We start from the raw sequence: 20,150 nt of genomic DNA on the forward strand, positions 1-20,150 counted from the left end.
GCTAGGGTCGCCAGCCTCCAAATGGGGCCTGAAGATTTGCTTTTACAGCTGATCTTCAGCTGTCAGAGATCAGCTCCCCTGGAGAAAATGGCTGCTTTGAAGGGTGGACTCTATGGTACTGTACCATGCTGAGTGAGGTCCCTCCCCTCCCCAAACCACACCCTCTCCCGGATCCATCCCCAAAGTCTCCAGGTATTTTCCAACACAGACCTGGCAACCCTGCTACTAGCCCTCCGCCCTGAACTGACCCAAACTTTTCATTCGGATACAGTTAGCAAGTTAGCCAAACGGCTCAGTTTCATAGTTTTGCAGGCCTTGTAAAATCAGTTTATGTTGTGGCTTAACTTGTCCTGCCAAGACCAGAGTTTGCTTCTTGGTTGAATTGGGCAGGCTGTTCCAGGTCTCCTTCAGATTTGCTAGGAACTCACCTGTGGCAATTAGAACTCACTTCCGTGGTGAAAAATCCCGTCAGCCCACAACCCCACCTGTGGCAGCCACCTGGGGCTTCCGAGGCAAAAGACGTTCAGACGTGGTTGGCCTTCACCTGCCTCTACATAGCAACCCTGGGCTCCCATTCAAGTGCTAACCAGGGCCGTCCCTCAACTAGCTTCTAGGCCCCACCGAAGGAAGAAGACTTACAACAGATTGCTTTTAAAAAACACAGGTGCCCTCCAAGTATCCATGTCTGGCCAGGCTCATGCAATTGTTTTAACCTGGCTAATAGTATTTGTGGACTTACTGGTAATTGGCAGGCTGGAGGAACTGGAGACTATAAGACAGGGATGGCCAAACTTGCTTAATGTAAGAGCTACATAGAATAAATGTCAGATATCTGAGAGCCTCAAGGCATGAATGTCAGCTGTTTGAGGAGAGGGAGGGAGGAAGGAAGAAAGGAAAACAGATGAGAGCGGGGAGGGAGAGGTGGAAAGAAAGCGACTTTAAATGCATTCTCCAAGCTGCCAGCTGGCTTGGCTGGGGGAGGACTTAAATGCCTTCTCCAAGCCAGCCGACTGGGCAATGGGGGCTTCAAAAGCCACACGATGTGTGTGAAAGCGCCATATATGGCACCTGAGCCATAGTATGTCCTCCCCTGCTATAAGAGAATCTGTCCTGCCTTTCATTCCTGAAGAGGATGGAGATTACAGGCCTGTGCAAATTTAGGTTCTCTGAGGCAGGAAGAGACTTGCTCTTTCTTCATATTTTCTCTGTAAAACATCAATGCCCATGAATGGTGTAGAAATATTGCAGGGGCCCCATGGTGTATTGCTTATGGAGAAATCTGGGGTCAAATTAGAGTTGCCAGGTCTGTGTTGAAAAATCCCTGGAGACTTTGGGGATAGATCTCAGAGAGGGTGGGGTTTGGGGAGAGGAGGGGCCTCAACATGATACAATGCCCTAGAGTCCACCCTTCAAAGCAGCCATTTTCTCCAGGGGAACTGAGCACTGCCAGCTGGAGATCAGCTGTAAAACCGGGAGATCCCCAAGCCCCACCTGGAGGCTGGCAACCTTAGGCCAAACCCATATTCTGCTGGGTGACCATGAATCCCTCTGCCACACCTGCTTCAAAAGGTGGTTGTAAGAAGATGATGATGATGATGATATTGGATTTATATCCTGCCCTATAAGCTGAATCTCAGAGTGGTCACAATCTTCTTTACCTTCCCCCCTCACAACAGACACCCTGTGAGGTACGTGGGGTTGAGCTCTCCCAGAAGCTGCCTTTTCGAGAACAACCCCTACAAGAACTATGGCTGGCCCAAGGCCATTCCAGCAGCTGCAAGTGGAGGAGTGGGGAATCAAACCCGGTTCCCCCAGATAAGAGTCCATGCAATTAACCACTATACCAAACTGAAATGGGGAGGAGAGAATTGTGTTTCCCACCCTGTGCCTCAGCTGACATTAAGATGTTGTGGCTAGCTTGAGCTCATCAGATCTCTGCAGTCTGGCATGATAGGCCCTGGTTGGTACTGGGATGGGAGACCACCAAGGAAATCCAGGGTTGCTTTGCAGAGGCAGGCAATGGCAAGCCACCTCTGAACACCTTGCACCTTGAAAGCCCCACAAGGTCACCATAAGTAGACTGTGACTCTATTTTTAAAAAAGTAGGAGTCCAGTAGCACCTTTAAGACCAACAAAGTTTTATTAAGAATGTTAGCTTTTGTGTGCATGCACACTTCATCAGACAGTGAAGTGTGCATGCACACAAAAGGTTACATTCTGAATAAAACTTTGTTGGTCTTAAAGGTGCTACTGTACTCCTACTTTGTTCTGTTGCTTCAGACCAGGGCTTTTTTTTGTAGAAAAAGCCCAGCAGGGACTCATTTGCATATTAGGCCACTCCCCCTGATGGCAAGCCAGCCAGAATTGGGTTCCTGCTCAAAAGAAGCCCTGCTTCAGACCAACACAGCTGCCCACCTGGATCTATCAATAACTCCCCCCCCCCAAAAAAAAACCCAAGCTCTTTGGCATTATATCACTTGGCTTTGAGCAGAGACCAAAATAGTTGTTGGAAAGTGCCAAGGCGAGAGGATGGGTGAGAGGGTTGCCAAGCCGCATGTGCCCTGTTGGATTCATGGGACTGCTACTACATAACTGTGCATCCTTGGTGGTCCAATGCACAGTCTATTGCCTGCAAAAACAGGTCACTTAGCTTAGGATGGCTCTCCTGTCCCCATTTTCTCCCTTTGAGTCATTTCGGGAGATGACCAGTAGACTGTAGCCGACCCAGTCTGAGTCCCGGTGCTCTGCCAGCTCTCTCTAATCTTGGTGCAAAGGAAGGAAGAAGAATGCACCTCCTACTGCTTAGTATCTGGAGGTGGGGGAATGTGGCACCCTACAGCCTCCCTCCCCCCACCAGCCCACACAGAAAGGGCAATTAAGAGGTGGGGCTGTATGCCTTATTCTACCTCTGCCAGCGGGTACCCGTGCAGTATCCAGCTGCAGAAATTGCGTCGTGGGATGCAGCGGGAGACGGTTACCAGGGCAACAGCACAGGCCTCAAGCCAGTAGCAACAGGAGTGATGCGTGGGATTGGATCGCGATGGGGGGGAGGCTGGCACCATAGCAGAAGGGCAGGAGAGGAGAGGATGTGCCTGTCATGGTGGGGATCGGGGAGAAGGCTGGCCCCAGGCCCCAGATGGGGTGTGAAAGAAAAGGTCTCAAGGAGCAGCCAGATTTGGAGATGGGAAGCGTGGCCAGGTTCGTTGGCACACAGGCCCTGGCGACCAGCCTTGGACAGCAAAAGATTAAAATAAATTTACTTCCATTGAATGTATTATGCAATGAATCTCTTGATCAATTTGGGATTAAGTTTATGGATTTTCTTTTGACGTCGCCACAATTATTTTTGCGTCCTGGAATAAAACCACATTTTCTACTAAGGGCCAAGGGAGTTGTGTTCTTAGCAATTTGGCTGACCAGAGAATCCCCCTGGAAACATGAGGAAGGACAGATGCCACAGCGATAGGATTCTGTGCCTTTAGGGTTGGCTTGGAAATTTGGGCTGGTGCAAATAATGGCTCCTGTGAAGCTCTGTGATGAAAATTTTTAATCTGTTTATTGAACTCCATATATCTTGTCTTTCCCTTCTGTTTCAAGGCAGCATATGAATCAAAATGGAAATGATACACAATACAGAAAAAGGAAAGGAAAGGTCCCCTGTGCAAGCACCAGTCGTTTCCAACTCTGGGGTGACGCTGCTTTCATAACGTTTTCATGGCAGACCTTTTTACGGGGTGGTTTGCCATTGCCTTCCCCGGTCATTACACTTCCCCCCCAGCAAGCTGGGGACTCATTTTACTGACCTCGGAAGGATGGAAGGCTGAGTCAGCCTTCAGCCAGCTACCTGAACTAGCTTCCGCTGGAATTAAACTCAGGTCGTGAGCAAAGGGCTCCGACTGCAGTACTGCAGCTTTACCACTCTGCGCCACGGGGCCAGTAATACAGGAAAAACAACCTCACAAATAGGGTTGCCAAGTCCAATTCAAGAAGTATCTGGGGACATTGGGGGCGGAGCCAGGAGACTTTGAGGGTGCAACCAGGAGCAAGCATAATTGAACACCAAAGAGAGTTCTGGCCATCGCATTGAAAGGGACCGCACACCTTTTTGAATGCCTTCCTTCCATAGGAATTAAGAAAGCATTGGGCACTTTCTTTGGGGGCTCATAGAATTGGACCTCATGATCCAATCTTTTTGAAACTTGGGAGGTATTTTGAGCAGAGGCACTGGATGCTATACTTAAAATTTGGTGCCTCTACCTAAAAAAACAGACCTGCCCCAGATACCCATTCTCCATTATTTGCTATGGGAATAAGTTTCCATAGGGAATAAGTTTCCATAGGGAATAATAGAGTTCCCAGCAGACATTTGATTGGGTCAATATGTGTTCTGGTCGAGAGAAAGAGATTGAGTTTCTTGATGCTCTCAATGACTGTGCTATGGAGCAGATGGTCTCAGAACCTACCAGGGGTGGGGCGATCCTGGATTTGGTCCTAAGTAATGCCCAAGACTTGGTGAGAGATGTAAAAGTGATTGCGCCGCTTGGGAGCAGTGACCATAATGTTATTGATTTCACCGTTTGTATAAATAGGGAGTTGTCCAAAAAGACCACCACAACCACGTTTAACTTTAAAAGGGGTAAATACACTGAGATGAGGAGGCATGTGAGGAAGAAACTGAAAGGAAAGGTACATACGGTCAAAACCCTTGAGAAAGCTTGGACGCTATTTAAAACTATAATCCTAGAAGCTCAGATAAAATACATACCACAAGTTAGGAAAGGCACAAACAGGCATAAGAAAAGGCCTGCGTGGTTAACAAATAAAGTAATGGAAGCTGTAAAAGGTAAGAAGGACTCCTTTAAGCGGTGGAAAACCAGTCCAAGTGAGATTAGTAAAAGGGAACACAGGCTGTGGCAAATCAAATGCAAGACTGTGATCAGGCAGGCAAAAAGGGACTATGAGGAGCATATTGCAAAAAACATAAAGACCAACAATAAAACTTTCTTCAAATATATTAGAAGTAGGAAACCAGCCAGGGAGGCAGTGGGGCCCTTGGATGACCATGGGGTAAAAGGACTACTGAAGGAGGATAGGGAAATGGCTGAAAAGCTAAATGAATTTTTTGCCTCCGTCTTCACTGTAGAAGACGAGAACTTTTTGCCCGCCCCAGAACCACTAATTTTGGAAGGGGTGTTGAAAGACCTGAGTCAGATTGAGGTGACAAATGAGGAGGTCCTACAACTGATAGACAAATTAAAAACTAATAAGTCACCGGGTCCGGATGGCATACATCCGAGAGTTCTGAAGGAACTCAAAGTTGAACTTGTGGATCTTCTAACAAAAATCTGTAATCTTTCATTGAAATCTGCCTCCATTCCTGAGGACTGGAAGGTAGCAAATGTCACCCCCATCTTTAAAAAAGGTTCCAGAGGAGATCCGGGAAACTACAGGCCAGTCAGTCTGACTTCAATACCGGGAAAGTTGGTAGAAACCATTATCAAGGACAGAATGAGTAGGCACATTGATGAACACGGGTTATTGAGGAAGACTCAGCATGGGTTCTGCAAGGGAAGATCTTGCCTCACTAACCTGTTGCATTTCTTTGAGGGGGTGAACAAACATGTGGACAAAGGAGACCCGATAGATGTTGTTTACCTTGACTTCCAGAAAGCTTTTGATAAAGTTCCTCATCAAAGGCTCCTTAGAAAGCTTGAGAATCATGGAGTAAAAGGACAGGTCCTCTTGTGGATCAAAAACTGGCTGAGTAATAGGAAGCAGAGAGTGAGTATAAATGGGCAGTCTTCGCAGTGGAGGACGGTAAGCAGTGGGGTGCCGCAGGGCTCGGTACTGGGTCCCATGCTTTTTAACTTGTTCATAAATGATTTAGAGTTCGGAGTGAGCAGTGAAGTGGCCAAGTTTGCGGATGACACTAAATTGTTCAGGGTGGTGAGAACCAGAGAGGATTGTGAGGAACTCCAAAGGGATCTGTTGAGGCTGGGTGAGTGGGCGTCAACATGGCAGATGCGGTTCAATGTGGCCAAGTGCAAAGTAATGCACATTGGGGCTAAGAATCCCAGCTACAAATACAAGTTGATGGGGTGTGAACTGGCAGAGACTGATCAAGAGAGAGATCTTGGGGTCATGATAGATAACTCACTGAAAGTGTCAAGACAGTGTGCGTTTGCAATAAAAAAGGCCAATGCCATGCTGGGAATTATTAGGAAGGGAATTGAAAACAAATCAGCCAGTATCATAATGCCCCTGTATAAATCGATGGTGCGGTCTCATTTGGAGTACTGTGTGCAGTTCTGGTCGCCGCACCTCAAAAAGGATATTATAGCTTTAGAGAAGGTGCAGAGAAGGGCAACTAGAATGATTAAAGGGCTGGAGCACTTTCCCTATGAAGAAAGGTTGAAACGCTTGGGACTCTTTAGCTTGGAGAAACGTCGACTGCGGGGTGACATGATAGAGGTTTACAAGATAATGCATGGAATGGAGAAAGTAGAGAAAGAAGTACTTTTCTCCCTTTCTCACAATACAAGAACTCGTGGGCATTCGATGAAATTGCTGAGCAGACAGGTTAAGACGGATAAAAGGAAGTACTTCTTCACCCAAAGGGTGATTAACATGTGGAATTCACTGCCACAGGAGGTGGTGGCGGCCACAAGTATAGCCACCTTCAAGAGGGGTTTAGATAAAAATATGGAGCACAGGTCCATCAGTGGCTATTAGCCACAGTGTATGGAGCACAGGTCCATCAGTGGCTATTAGCCACAGTGTATGGAGCACAGGTCCATCAGTGGCTATTAGCCACAGTGTATGTGTGTATATAACATTTTTTGCCACTGTGTGACACAGAGTGTTGGACTTGATGGGCCGTTGGCCTGATCCAACATGGCTTCTCTTATGTTCTTATGTTCTTATTTCCCTCTCCTCCCCCTGCTTTCTAATGACCCTGCAATGGGGGGAGGGCCTCCAAACCGCGGGAGCCCCTGCCCCCATCTGCGGATTGGCAATGCTACCCACAAAAGGATTACATGCAGTTCAAGATCAGTTCCTCTGGAGAAAATGGCTTTGGAAGATGGAATCTACGGCATTGTTCCCTGCTGAAGCCCCTCCCCTGCCGGAACCCCACATCTCTAGGTGTTTCCCAACCCAGAGCTGGAAACCCTGTTTGGGACCTTCCATCACCAGAAACTGAGTGCTGATACACCCTTTTCAGAGAGGCAGAAGCTGGCTGCCAAGGCTGGTCCCCACAAGCCCCTCTATTGCCAAATTATCATTTATTTTTGTGTCACTTTTAAAACCTTCTCTTCCTTCAAGGAGCTTGGGGCAGTGCACATGGTCCCCTCCTACCACTGTAGACAACACTGGGTTTATATCCCGCCCTCCACCCTGAATCAGAGTCTCAGAGCGGCTCACAATCTCCTTCCTCCCCCACAACAAACACCCTGTGAGGTGGGTGGGGCTGAGAAAGCTTTCCCAGAAGCTGCCCTTTCAAGGACAGCTTTGAGATGGCTATGGCTGATCCAAGGCCATTCCAGCAGCTGCAAGTAGAAGAGTGGGGAATCAAACCCGGTTCTCCCAGTTAAAGAGTACGTGCACTTAACCACTACACCAAACTGGCTCTTTCTGTAGTTTCACAAAAGCCCTGGGTTAGGTTAAATGGGTTAGGTTAAATGGGTTAGGTTAGGTTAGGTTAAATGGAGACATCTAGTTATCTGATGTAGGCCTTTTTGGTCTAGATTCAGCTCTTGCTGATTTACAGCTGAACTGTTTTGTTTAAAGCAGGGGTGTCAAATATGCGGCCCGGAGGCCAAATTAGGCCCACAGAGAGCTCCTATCAGGCCCCGGAGCAACTGGCTGTCATCTGCTTCCTTCTCCTTCTCTCTTGTTTCCTTCTACATAACAGCTTGCCTTGCCAGGCTAGCTCAATAGCACAGGAGCTACAGAGCAAAGTCTCTATTTGCTCCATTGGCTGAGGCTTCTCCCTTAGGGATGAAGGGGGGGCAGGCAGAACTTGCTTTGCCAGGCTCTTTCAATCGCACAGCAGAGCTATTGAGCTAAGCCTCTCTTCCTTCTATTGATAATAAAAGGGAATCACTGGAAACAATGTAACTTTCAGAAAACAATGAACACATATATTTAGTGCAAACTGAATTGAACAAAAAGAACAGAACACTGAGTATACAGTATGAATAATGTCCCCACAAAGTCTTTCCACAGCCTGAAAGTCGGCTTCTGATAGACACAGGGGTGGGTAAAATCCCTTGAACTCAGCGTTCAACTCCAAATGGCACGGAGGTAGTAAGGAGGAATCGCTTATTGCAGGACTCCTCGCGATTTCGTCAGAATATACTTCATCAGCCTCCTTCTCTCAACGTTATGAATTAACGCATGCTCTTCTACAGGTGCTCTCCAAGCCAGCAGCACCTGTAGACGAGTATGTGATAATCCATGTATAAAGATTTATTTATTTATTTATTTATTTTATTTATATCCCGCCCTACCCCACCGAAGCGGGCTCAGAGCGGCTTACAACACAGAGATTCTAACAATAACATTCAAATTTTAAATGCAATAACAATTTACATAATTAAGAGATTAAAACATTAAAATACATTAAAAATCAGTACATCAATCCAACACTACGCTACCTATTAGCTTCCTTCAGTATTTTGGTGGTTTTGGTGCCGGTCAGTTATAGGCCAACCGGAAGAGGACTGTCTTACTGGCCCTGCGGAATTGTCCAATATCCCGCAGGGCCCTGACCTCCTCCGGTAACTGGTTCCACCAGCAAGGGGCTGTTATTGAGAAGGCCCTGTCCCTAGTTGACTTCAACCGGGCCTCCTTTGGCTCGGGGATTACGAGCAGATTTTGGGAGCCAGATCGCAGCACTCTCTGGGGAACATATGGGAAGAGACGGTCCCTAAGGTAGGCAGGTCCTAGACCATATAGGGCTTTAAAGGTAATAACCAGCACCTTGTACCGGACTCGGTATATTATTGGCAGCCAGTGCAGTCCCCGAAGGCCCGGCTGAATGTGCTCCCGTCTAGGGAGCCCTAGTAGCAGCCGAGCGGCGGCGTTCTGCACTAGCTGCAACTTCCGGGTTCGACACAGGGGCAGCCCCATGTTGAGGGCATTACAGTAATCCAACCTTGAGGTGACCGTTGCATGGATCACTGTTGCTAGATCGCCCCGCTCCAGGAAGGGAGCCAACTGCCTCGCCCGCCTAAGATGAAAAAATGCGGACTTAGCAGTGGCTGCTACCTGGGCCTCCATAGTTAAGGCAGGCTCAAGTAGTACCCCCAAGCTCCTGACCCTGTGCGCCAATGTCAGTGGCACATCGTCAAGGGCTGGAAGGGAAATTTCCCCCCCCAGACCGCAGCGACCCAAGCAAAGGACCTCTGTCTTCACTGGATTTAGTTTCAGCCCACTCAGCCTGAGCCATCTAGCCACGGCTTGTAATGCCTGGTCCAGGTTTTCTGGGACACAGTCGGGCCGGCTGTCCATGAGTAGATAGAGCTGGGTGTCATCAGCGTACTGGTAGCAACCCGGCCCATGCCTCCGGGCAATCTGGGCAAGGGGGCGCATGTCGTCAGAATATAGTTAAGGCTCCGCATAACATGGCTTGCCCTGATATGGTCTGGCCCAACTTGGTCTCATTTATGTCAGATTTGGCCCTTATAACAAATGAATTTAACACCCCTGGTTTAAAGCATTGGGCTGGAGGAAATGCAAACCTGCGACCCGCATTCACACATTCAGGTCGTCTCTGCTTGTTGTCCCTGTGCAGGACACATTGATAAATTACAGAAAATACAGGCGAGACAAGTGAAGAATTCGGGGTGGTGGTGGTAGTGGAGGAAACCTTGTTTTTGCTGCCGGTTCTGGCTTGTCTCTTCCTGTTCTCTCTCCCCCCCCCATCTCCCAATCCCTGCCTTATTTTTTTCTGGTCTGCTTGTTGTGTCTGTTTTTCTGGCCACTCGCTGGCTGATCCATTCCCACCACTGCTGCATGTGTGTGTGTGTGTGGGGGGGGAATATAAGGAGGAAAATGGGGGGTAGGCCAGCCAGCATGGGTATAGTGAGGGGAGGGATGTGCGATGAGTGGCAGAGGCAATTTCCCTGGCGTTTTTTGTCCCTGGCTATTTTTTGTGACCAAGCTGCAGTATTTGTCAAATTGCAAGATCTGAGTTGATGGGTTCCCCTCCCTAAATAACATTTTCCTACAAATTGGGGGGGGGGAGCATTCCTTGCAGCAGACGGGGCTGTGTATTTGTCCTATGTGGTCCATATGTGGCTTTTTGATACAAGATGTAAACGTGCTAAATTGGCACAGCTCCTACAACCTGCTGCTTTGGGTTGATGCTGATTCAATGTCTAGTCTCTCCTTCTCCCGCCCCAGCAGACACAACTGTGGTCATCCCCCTGCCCCACTTCCAGCTTGGGAGGAGGGGGTGCCCCCTCCCTCCCTCTTGGGGATGTGGTGCCACTCTCTGATTCCTGTTTGTGGCGCAGGCAGCCGGCCATCGCATTCGAGGATTCGGGCCGAGTTCAAGGATGTGTGGTTAATTGGGCAAATGTGGGGAAGTGTGTCAGGCCGAGCGAGGGGGGCTGGCGGGTGGAACACACTTGACTGGGTATGCCGTAATGTGGCTGGGAGGTTCTGGGAGGGAGGAGGCAGCTCAGCATTGCCTTGTGTTTGCAGTGTTGTGCTTTGACAGCTGTCCGTTGACACAATTCAGCAGTGTGTTCCACATGTCGCACTAGAATGCGTGAACATTCAAGAAGGCTTATGTATATTGCAGTAGGGCATGTGTTTAATGCAGGCCTTGAATTCAACCGGAGCTCACAGGAGCACAGCTCCTGAACCTTTCTGAGGGTTCCCCCCCTCCTCCCCACCCCTGTCTGTTAAATAGTAGGTGCAGCTGCATAACAATCCCTGGATTAGGAGAGCAGGCAGCCAGCCAGCCACCAGGAGCTTTGCCATACCCCAGGCAGCCCTCATTAACCCGTGGAGAAGCACACACCACCCTTTCTCCACTAATTTGATTTTGGGCGGTGGGTGGCTTGCTGGCTTTTTGACTGTGAGGGAAGTGGGGTGACTAAGGAGAGCCGCAGGTGAGTGAGGCCTGCCTGGGCTGACTGGATCTCTAGCCAGCACAAGCAGGCCTCGCTTGCCCTAGGGTCTCCTTTTTTTGTATCGGGTTGCTTTTGGTTGGTAGGGAGGTAGCTAGCTTATGCTAATGTGTTCTGCTAATGAGCTCCACCACCTATTTTTCTACAAAACAACTACTGGTTTAATGTCTCTTGTTTTCCCCTCTGTGCTGTTGATGGAGGTGTAATTATTTGTCCCCCCCCCTCCCCTTGCAAAAACTTTTTATCTTCCCAGACCCATCTCAGCCCTTTTCATTTTGGAACACCCTTCTGCCGGGTAAGAAATGCCTCTTTAAAAAGTTGATATGATAGATCAAGATCCGCAGTGTTTTAAGTGCTAGGTCTGCAAATTGGCTAATTAATCTGCAATAATCCATCCTATTTTTGGCTCTGTGTTTGAGCACTATGGCCAGTTGAGATTTTTGTGCCACTTCCTGGTAGATTTTGTGTTGTGTATGAGACATACCTAGGCAGCATGGCAAACCTAGGCTGTATAATAAAAAGTAGAGACATCACCCTGCCAACAAAAGTCCATATAGTCAAAGCGATGGTATTCCCAGTGGTAATGTATGGTTGTGAGAGTTGAACCATAAGGAAGGCTGAGTGCAGGAGTATAGATGCTTTCAAGCTGTGGTGCTGGAGAAGAGAGTCCCTTGGACTGCAGGAAGATCAAATCAGTCAGTCCTAAGGGAAATCAACCCTGACTATTCCCTGGAATGTCAGATGCTGAAGCTCAAATACTTTGGCCACCAAATGAGAAGGGAGCACTCACTGGAGAAGCCCCTGATGCTGGGAAAGACAGAAGGCAAAAGAAGAAGGGGACTGCAGAAGACGGGATGGCTGGACTGTGTTACTGATGTAACTAACATGAATTTGAGTGGACTTTGGAGGATGGTGGAAGACAGGAGGGCCTGTCGACTGTGCAACTGGACAACAACACGTGACCTGATGTTTCATTGTAGTTGCTAGTTCCTGCCTGGCTCATTGGAGCCTTTAGGACTGAGCTTGGGACGGGAGAAAAATGGGAAGCAGGATTCAAATCCATGCTTCCCCCAGACCAATCGCCAGCCCCTTGGTGGTTCAAACGACCCAATGACGCTCAAGCGTGGGAACTGGGAGTGTGTATATAGTTGGCCCCCTTGGCCCAGTAAAACAGTCTTAATCTAACCATTACCATGCTGTGTCCACAATAAAGAGCTTTGATCACTGCAACTAGCTTCTTCATGTGCGGAACCCACTATTTAACATTTTGAAAGGCAAAAAAGCAGTGGAATCCAATGTTTCTTTGCCTAAAAAAACCCAAATACCTCTTTCAACTTGAGTATTCTTTGAGCAATTTGAACCCCAATGACTTCCTTTTAACATTGTTTTCTGTTTCCAGTTGTTGAATCTTTCCCGTAAAACATACGCATTTTCAGTGGTGTGTCACAAAGTCAAGTCTACACATATGCGACCCATGTTGTACACGTGAATTGTGTAAATGATATAAGTGAATCATGCCGGGCTGGCACCCCTCTCCCAGTGCCTAGAAAACAGAACTACAGCATGTTATAAAGAATGCCCTTTGGTTGTTTTAGATTTTCCGGGCTGTATGGCCGTGGTCATGGCATTGTGAGACCTAACCATACCAAGATCACGACCACACAGCCTGGAAAATCTACAACAACCAATGAACTCCGGCCGTGAAAGCCTTCGACAACAATGTCCATTGGGCTGCAACTGCTTTTATTGATTTTAGGTGTACTTTTTGTTGTACATCGCCTAGAGCCTGGCATTGACCAGGATGAGGCGATTCAATAATAATAATAATCAATAAGATTGTCAGCAATGAAAATTGCCAGGTGGAAACTGTTTGGTGTAGTGGTTAAGTTTTAAAAGGCGAAAGAGCAGTGGAATGCAGTGTTTCTTTGCCTAAAATGAGAAATTTAAATTTAAATAACGAGAGCCAGTTTGGTGTAGTGGTTAAGTGCTCAGACTCTTATGTGGAAGAACTGGGTTTGATTCCCCACTCCTCCATTTGCAGCGGCTGGAATGCCCTTGGGTCGGCCACAGCTCTCGGGGAGTTGTCCTTGAAAGGGCAGCTTCTGGGAGAGCTCTCTCAGCCCCACCTACCTCACAGGGTGTCTGTTGTGGGGGAAGGAGAGAAAGGAGATTGTAAGTCGCTCTGATACTCTGATTTAGAGAGAAGGGTGGCGTATAAATCTGCGGTCTTCTTTTTCTGTTCAGAATGATAACATATGAAAACAGACAAAAAGAAATGGCATCCTTTTTTCCCTCAGGAAGATCTGCCTCCCTGCTGACTCTTTTAGCCACCCTACTGGCAAGTGTGGAAGTGGGTTCTAGTCTGTTCCCTGACATGTTACTTTTCTGCATGCAGGGCCTTTATGTGAGAATTCAGATGTGCCCACACCAGCTTGAATTAGAAAAGTACTCCTTTTCTTGCCAGTTGTCATCCTTTTCCTGTAAAAGCTGTAAAGGTTTTCCAGCTCGGGAAGGGGAGGAGTTCAGGAAGTGACATCAAAGCCCCTCCCATGGCAGTTTATAAAAGGTCTGGTGGGCCAGTGGCCAGAAGGCATTTGGGCTGAGCGAGGCATGCAACTATAAGCTTTACGTGTTGTGAGCCACCCTGAGCCTGCTTCGGCGGGGAGGGCGGGATATAAATCCAATAAATAAAATAAATATAAGGGCGGGAAGCAGGTGTTCCCATGGTAGTCGCATCTCTCCTATGGTGATCCTTTCTTTGTTGCTTGCCCGCTCTGACTGGGTGTCTCTGGTTCTCCCTGACAGATTTTAACTACGGCACAGAGGATTATGATGCAGAGGGCAACGAGGAACCCAAAGTGCCACCCGGCGGCTCGGAGACCATGCCGTACATTGATGAATCGCCCACCATGTCACCCCAGCTCAGCGCTCGTGGCCAAGAAGGCAGCGTCGACGCCAACAATAGCATTTCTCCCACGGCTCCTGACGAGCCTGATATAGCAGTAAGTGGTGGCAGGCACCTGCGGGCTCTTGGGTATTGTAAAGTGAGTTCAGCCAGCTCTGAATCAACCAAGAACACTTTATTGCAAGAAGAAACAGTCTCAAACAGCCCGGTCAACTAAATCAATATCTACCCTGGGGCTGAGTTCCACACCCCTTTTAGTTGGCAGCAATCTCTCCCTATTGGTTTCTCCAGGAGCCTTCATTTGCATTTCCTGGAAGACATGCCTCATCCTGATTGGCCGGCGTAAGAGAGTAATGGAGAGTAATGGAAGCATGCTTCAAGCTCAGGCCTAGTACCCAAGTGAGAACTTTAATACATCACAGGCCTACCACCAGTGAACACACCAAACACATTGGGCATCTAAAAAGAACATTTTTAACATTTCTGTAGTCCATCAAAGCGATTATTGGGCAATTTCAGAACTGTTGCACCATCCCTGTAAGGCAGACCAGGGTTTTTAGCTATGTTGCTTTGGAACAGCAGATAATTTATGAACTACGCAGTGTGTGTTAGTGTGGGAGAGAAGGATATGAGGGAGCCGCAGAGCATTTTTTCCTCTGAAATTTGAGTATGAGCAGGAGTCATTTTGTAGAAAAATAGGTGGCGGAGCTCATTAGCATATGCCACCACCACCCCCAGCCAAAAGAAACCCAATGCAAGAAAGGAGAGCCCCGGGTGAGCAAGGCCTGCTTGGGCTGGCTAGAGATCCAGCCAGCCCAAGCAGGCCTCACTCACCTGGGGCTCTCCTGGGCTGCCACCCCCCTCCCCAGTCAAAAGGCCAACAAGCCACCCACCACCCAGAATCACATAAGAAGTGGAGAAAGGGTGGTGTGAGCTTCTCCAGGGGTTAATGAGGGCTACTGGGGGTGTGGCAAAACCTCTGATGTCTGGCTGGCTGCCCGCTCTCCTAATCTAGGGATTGTTATGCAGTTGCACCTACTATTCAGTGGACAAGGTAAGTAAGGAGGAAGACGGGGAACCCTCAGAAAGGTTCAGGAGCTGTGCTCTTGTGAGCTCCTGCTGAATCTGAGGCCTGAGTATGAGAAACCAGAGAGCTTAGCAAAAAGCAATCCACATAGGAGCATTGCTTGCCCTGTTTCTTGACTGTCTCTCAGCGTCACTGGGGGAAACTGAGGGTTTTGCAAGAATGCGTAATGCCCCTCCTCCAAACAAAGGTCTGACCTGATGGCCCCATCTAGTGGCCAGGGTGTGGGATCACAACTGCATGGGTCAGAGGGAGACACTCTGCCCTTCCTCTCTGATTTAGAACCGAACAAAGATTCATGCTCATGTCACACCTTTCAGCTGCTCCATTGCCTGTGTGCTAACAGCCTCGCGAGGTAGGCCAGTTTGAGGCAATTTGCACAGATGTCGTTTGCCTGCAGGGGAACAAAAACTGCTTCTCTGCCAAGCGTGCCCTGACCTGGATAGCCCAGGCTAGCCGGATCTCATCAGATCTTGGAAGCTAAGCAGGGTTGATCCTGGCAAATATTTGGAAGCCCAGGGTTGTGACTTGGAGGCGGGCAACGACAAACCACCTCCGAACCTCTCTTGCCTTGAAAATCCTACAGGGTCACCTTAAGTCAGAGGTGTCGAACATGCAGTTTGGGGGCCAAATCAGGCCTGCAGAGAGCTCCAATCAGACCCCTGAACAACTGGCTGTCATCTGCTTCCTTCTCCCTATATCTTGTTTCCTTCTGCATCCCAGCTTGCTTTGCAAGGCTTGCTCAATTGCACAGGAGCTACGGAATAAAACCTCTATTTTCTCCATTGGCTGAGGCTCCTCCCTTGGAGAAAGAAGGACAGCCAGAGCTTCCTTTGCCCAGTTCCCTGGATCCCATGGGAGAAATACAAAGAAAGCACCTTTAAGACCAATGAGTGCTGACGTTTTAAGCACGTTTAAAGTGTTTTAGAAAATATATTTGTGTTTGCCTTGTGCCCTTTATAAAATTTATATCTCTGCTACCTAATCTTAAATAGGTACACACATGGCCCGGCCCGACAGGCTCTTTTATGTCAGATCTGGCCCTCATAACAAATGAGTTCGACACCCCTGCCTTAAGTCGTCTGCAGCTTGATGGCAAAAATGAACAAGCATACAAACAGTTGTGCCCTGTAAACATGCAGCAAACTTTATTCATCTAGTTCAGGGGCGTCAAATTCATTTGTTATGAGAGCTGGATCTGACATAAATAAGACCTTGTCGGACCAGCCCGTGTGTGTATAAAATATAATGCAAGAATAGCGGTGATATAAACTTTATAAAGGAGACAGACAAACACAATTAAAGATTTTGTATCTCTCCCGTGTGATTGAGGGAACTGGTCAAAGGAAGCTCTGGCTCATTCCTTCCCTTTCCAGGGGATGAGGAGGGGCAGAGTCTCAGCCAATTGAAGGAAAAGAAGCTTGGCTCAGTAGCTCTGCTGTGCAATTGAGAGAGCCTGGCAAAGCAAGTTCTTCTTTCTCCCCAAGGGAGGAGCCTCAGCCAATGGAGAAAGCAGAGGCTTTGCTTTGTAGCTCCTGTGTGACTGAGCAAGCCTGGCAAAGCAAGCTGTGACCCAGAAGGAAGCAAGAGAGATGGAGATGAAAGCAGACTTGCTCATGAGCATGATAGAAACCCTCTGGGGGCCTAATTTGGCTCCTGGGCCACATGTTTGACACCCCCTGATCTAGTTCTTTCTTTTATCTGCTCAGAATTTTTTAGTGTTTTAGCTCTCTCCCCCACCCTACCCCACACACGCATGTTATCCATGATGGCTAAAGGGAACCCCCATGTTCAGAGGCAATATACCACTGAATGCCAGTTGCTAGGAAGCAGCTAGGAAGCTTTGTTCTCTCTGCATTTGCTTTGGGCCATCTTGGGCATCTGGTTGGCAGAAAGGGAAACAGGGTGCAGGATGGGGTGGACCTTGGGCCTGATCCTGCAGGGCTGCTGTGAAGGTACTGAGATGACGCCTGCCAGGGTCTTGCAACTTCTAAATAAATAAGATTCGGTTGTGATGGATTCAAAGGAATCACTCTGAGAAGGGGCTCCCTACTGTTTCTGAGAGTCTTTCCCCCAGTTTCTGAAGGCTAGCTAGGAATTGCAAAAGCTGTGTTACTTCCCTGGCCTTTTCTGCAATGCAGTTGCGATAGAACTGATCACAAAATCTCCTCTTTTCTTGTTCTTTCCATGGTTCTGCATTCAAGGATCTGTTTCACTTTTGTGCATTTCACTATGAACATTGCAACCCATCCTCTACAAATCTTCTTTCTGCATCTCTGTTTGCTGTGCCTCTGTTCCCAACTACTTTTTGAGGCACAAGTATTCTCTTTCTGGCAGGGGTGGAATTCTAGCAGGAGCTCCTTTGTACATTAGGCTACACACCCTTGATGTAGCCAATCCTTCAAGAGTTTACAAAAAAGAGCCCTGTAAGCTCTAGAAGGATTGGCTACATCAGGGGTGTGTGGCCTAATATGCAAAGGAGCTCCTGCTAGAATTCTGCCCCTGCTTTCTGGACTGATTTCGTTTAGATTTAATGTATGTAAGCTTCAGAGTCATGCAGACCTCTAGAGGTGTCTTCTTGGTACCTTCTCCCCACTGCCCACCAGGTGGCATCAGTGTGGTAACATGCCTTCAAAAGCTGCCTTTAAAATAAGTTCTGTTCTCTCCAGGACCACTAGGAGAGGAAGCCCAGCAAACATTTCAGATGTTGGTGATCGATTCATCCATTACAGATTTCATGGCTGCTCTCTTGGTCGCTTTCATTTGGGTGCTCTTTGTTAGTAGGGTCTGGAATGGGAACTCTCAGCTCCCCAGCCCTGCGGTAGTTGGGCTCCCTGTTGTTGTTCAGTTGCACAGTTGAGTCCGACTCTTTGCAGCCCCATGGACCAGGTCATACCAGGCCCTCCTGTCTTCCACCATCCTCCAAAGTCCGCTCAAATTCATGTTAGTTACATCAGTAACGCTGTCCAGCCATCTCATCTTCTGCCATCCCCTTCTTTTTTTGCCTTCTGTCTTTCCCAGCATCAGGGTCTTCTCTAGTGAGTGCTCCCTTCTCATTTGGTGGCCAGAATATTTGAGCTTCAGCTTCAGCATCTGACCTTTCAGGGAACAGTCTGGGTTGATTTCTCTTAGGACTGACGGATTTGATCTTCTTGCAGTCCAAGGGGCTCTCAAGATTCTTCTCCAGCACCGCAGCTGGAAAGCATCTGTTCTTCTGTGCTCAGCCTTCCTTATGGTCCAACTCTCACAGCCATACATAACTACTGGGAATACCATCACCTTGACTATATGGACTTTTGTTGGCAGGGTGATGTCTCTACTTTTTATTATACTGCTTAGGCTTGCCATAACTGTCCTCCCAAGGAGCAAACGTCTTTTAATTTCATGGCTGCAGTCACCATCTGCAGTGATCTTAGATCCCAGGAGTGTGAAGCCTAGCTTCTTCTTCCAATCCCAGCAGTGGTGCCCCTAAAGAAGAGGGACTGGCTGGCCGCCAGCTTGGCACAACCGTGAATGAACACTGACTCTGGTGACAGATTTCAAGAGTTGCTTTGTTTTGTTTTTCTGGGTTTTTAAACCATTAAAACGTTTGCTGCTTAATTTTGCAGCTATAGGCAAAAATCCCTGGCATTCTGGAGAAAAAGCCGAAGAGGAAATTCAGGGAATTGCCCCCATATATAAGTCTCCTGGCCTCCATGTGTGTTTAAGTGCTATGAAATTACTTCTGACTTATGGCGACCTTATGAATTCATGATCTCCGAAACTTCCTGTCATTAACAGCCTTGCAAACTGAGGGCCCTTGTGGCTTCCTTGATGGAGTCCATCCATCTCATGTTGTCTCTCCCTCTTTTCCAGCTGCCTTCAACCTCTCCTAGTATTATTGTCTTTTCCAGTGGCTCAGCCGTCCTGAGCCTGCTTCGGCGAGGAGGGCGGGATATAAATCAAATAAACTAAACTATCTTCTCTCCTCATAATGTAATCAAAGTCCAATAGCCTCAGTTTTCAGTTTAATCATTTTAGTTTCCAGCAGGCTTGATCTGATCTAGATCCCACTGATTTGTCTTTTTGGCAGCCCGCGGTATCTGTAAAACCCTCCTCCATCACCATGTTTCAAATGAATCCACTTTCTTCCTGTCATTGTCCAACTTTCACACCTATACATATCGTAGGGGGATACTGTGGTATGACGTACCTTCATCTCCTTCGGATTTCTTGGCTGGTGTCTCACTTTTGGCTGGAATCTTGAATCATTTCAGTTTCTTCATCGTGAACCTTCAAGTTGTATAATTCCTTAGTAGTCGCTACTTTCATCTTGGTGTTCAGCTGTAATCCTGCTTTGGTGCTTTCAGCTTTAACCCTCATCAGAAGTTGTTTCGAGTCTTCGCTGTTTTCTGCCAGTAATGGGGAGTTACCTGGAAGTCTCAGATGGTTCATGCTCCTTCCACCAGGTTTTGCTCCACCTTCATCTCACTTTAATCCATTTTTACTCCTAGTCCAGGGGTGGCCAAACTATGGCTCGGGAGCCACATGTGACTCTTTCACACATGTTCCATGGCTTTTGAAGCCCGCACTGCCCCATTGGCTAGTTTGAAGAAGGCAACTGTCTCTTTAAATCACTTCTCCAAGCCACCAGCTGGCAGCTTGCATTTAAAGTTGCTTTCTTTCCACCTCTCTCTCTCTCCCTCCTTCCATCTATTTGCTTTCCTCCCTCCCTCCCTCCCTCCCTCCCTTCCTTCCTTCCTTCCTTCCTTCCTTCCTTCCTTCCTTCCGTCCGTCTGTCTTGCGGCTCTCGAACATCTGATGTTCATACCTTGTGGCTCTCAGACATCTGACATTTATGTCTTGCAGCTGTCAGATGTCTAACATTTATTCTATTTGGCTCTTAGGTTAAGCAAGTTTGGCCAGCCCTGTCCTAGTCTAACTTTGTTAAAAGCTGTAGCTTGCTAAAATAAATTAATAAATACAAAAGAGCCATTTTCGTTGTTTCCAGTAACAGTCTGCTTAATTTTGGTTTTTGCAG

At 47.9% G+C, this 20,150-nt stretch overlaps 1 protein-coding gene across 2 annotated transcripts in view; it reads left to right on the forward strand.

Annotated features, from left to right (window-relative positions):
- Positions 1-20,150, forward strand: part of ABR (ABR activator of RhoGEF and GTPase) — a 143,371-nt gene that overhangs the window by 17,277 nt on the left and 105,944 nt on the right. For both annotated transcript variants that reach the window (XM_060258884.1, XM_060258883.1), the window contains one exon: positions 13,947-14,143. In XM_060258884.1, coding sequence (XP_060114867.1) covers positions 13,947-14,143 — 197 coding nt within the window. Of the gene's footprint in view, positions 1-13,946; positions 14,144-20,150 lie in introns of those variants that run through there.

Source organism: Heteronotia binoei, chromosome 18, assembly GCF_032191835.1.
Source record: "Heteronotia binoei isolate CCM8104 ecotype False Entrance Well chromosome 18, APGP_CSIRO_Hbin_v1, whole genome shotgun sequence".
Taxonomy (NCBI): Eukaryota; Metazoa; Chordata; class Lepidosauria; order Squamata; family Gekkonidae; genus Heteronotia; species Heteronotia binoei.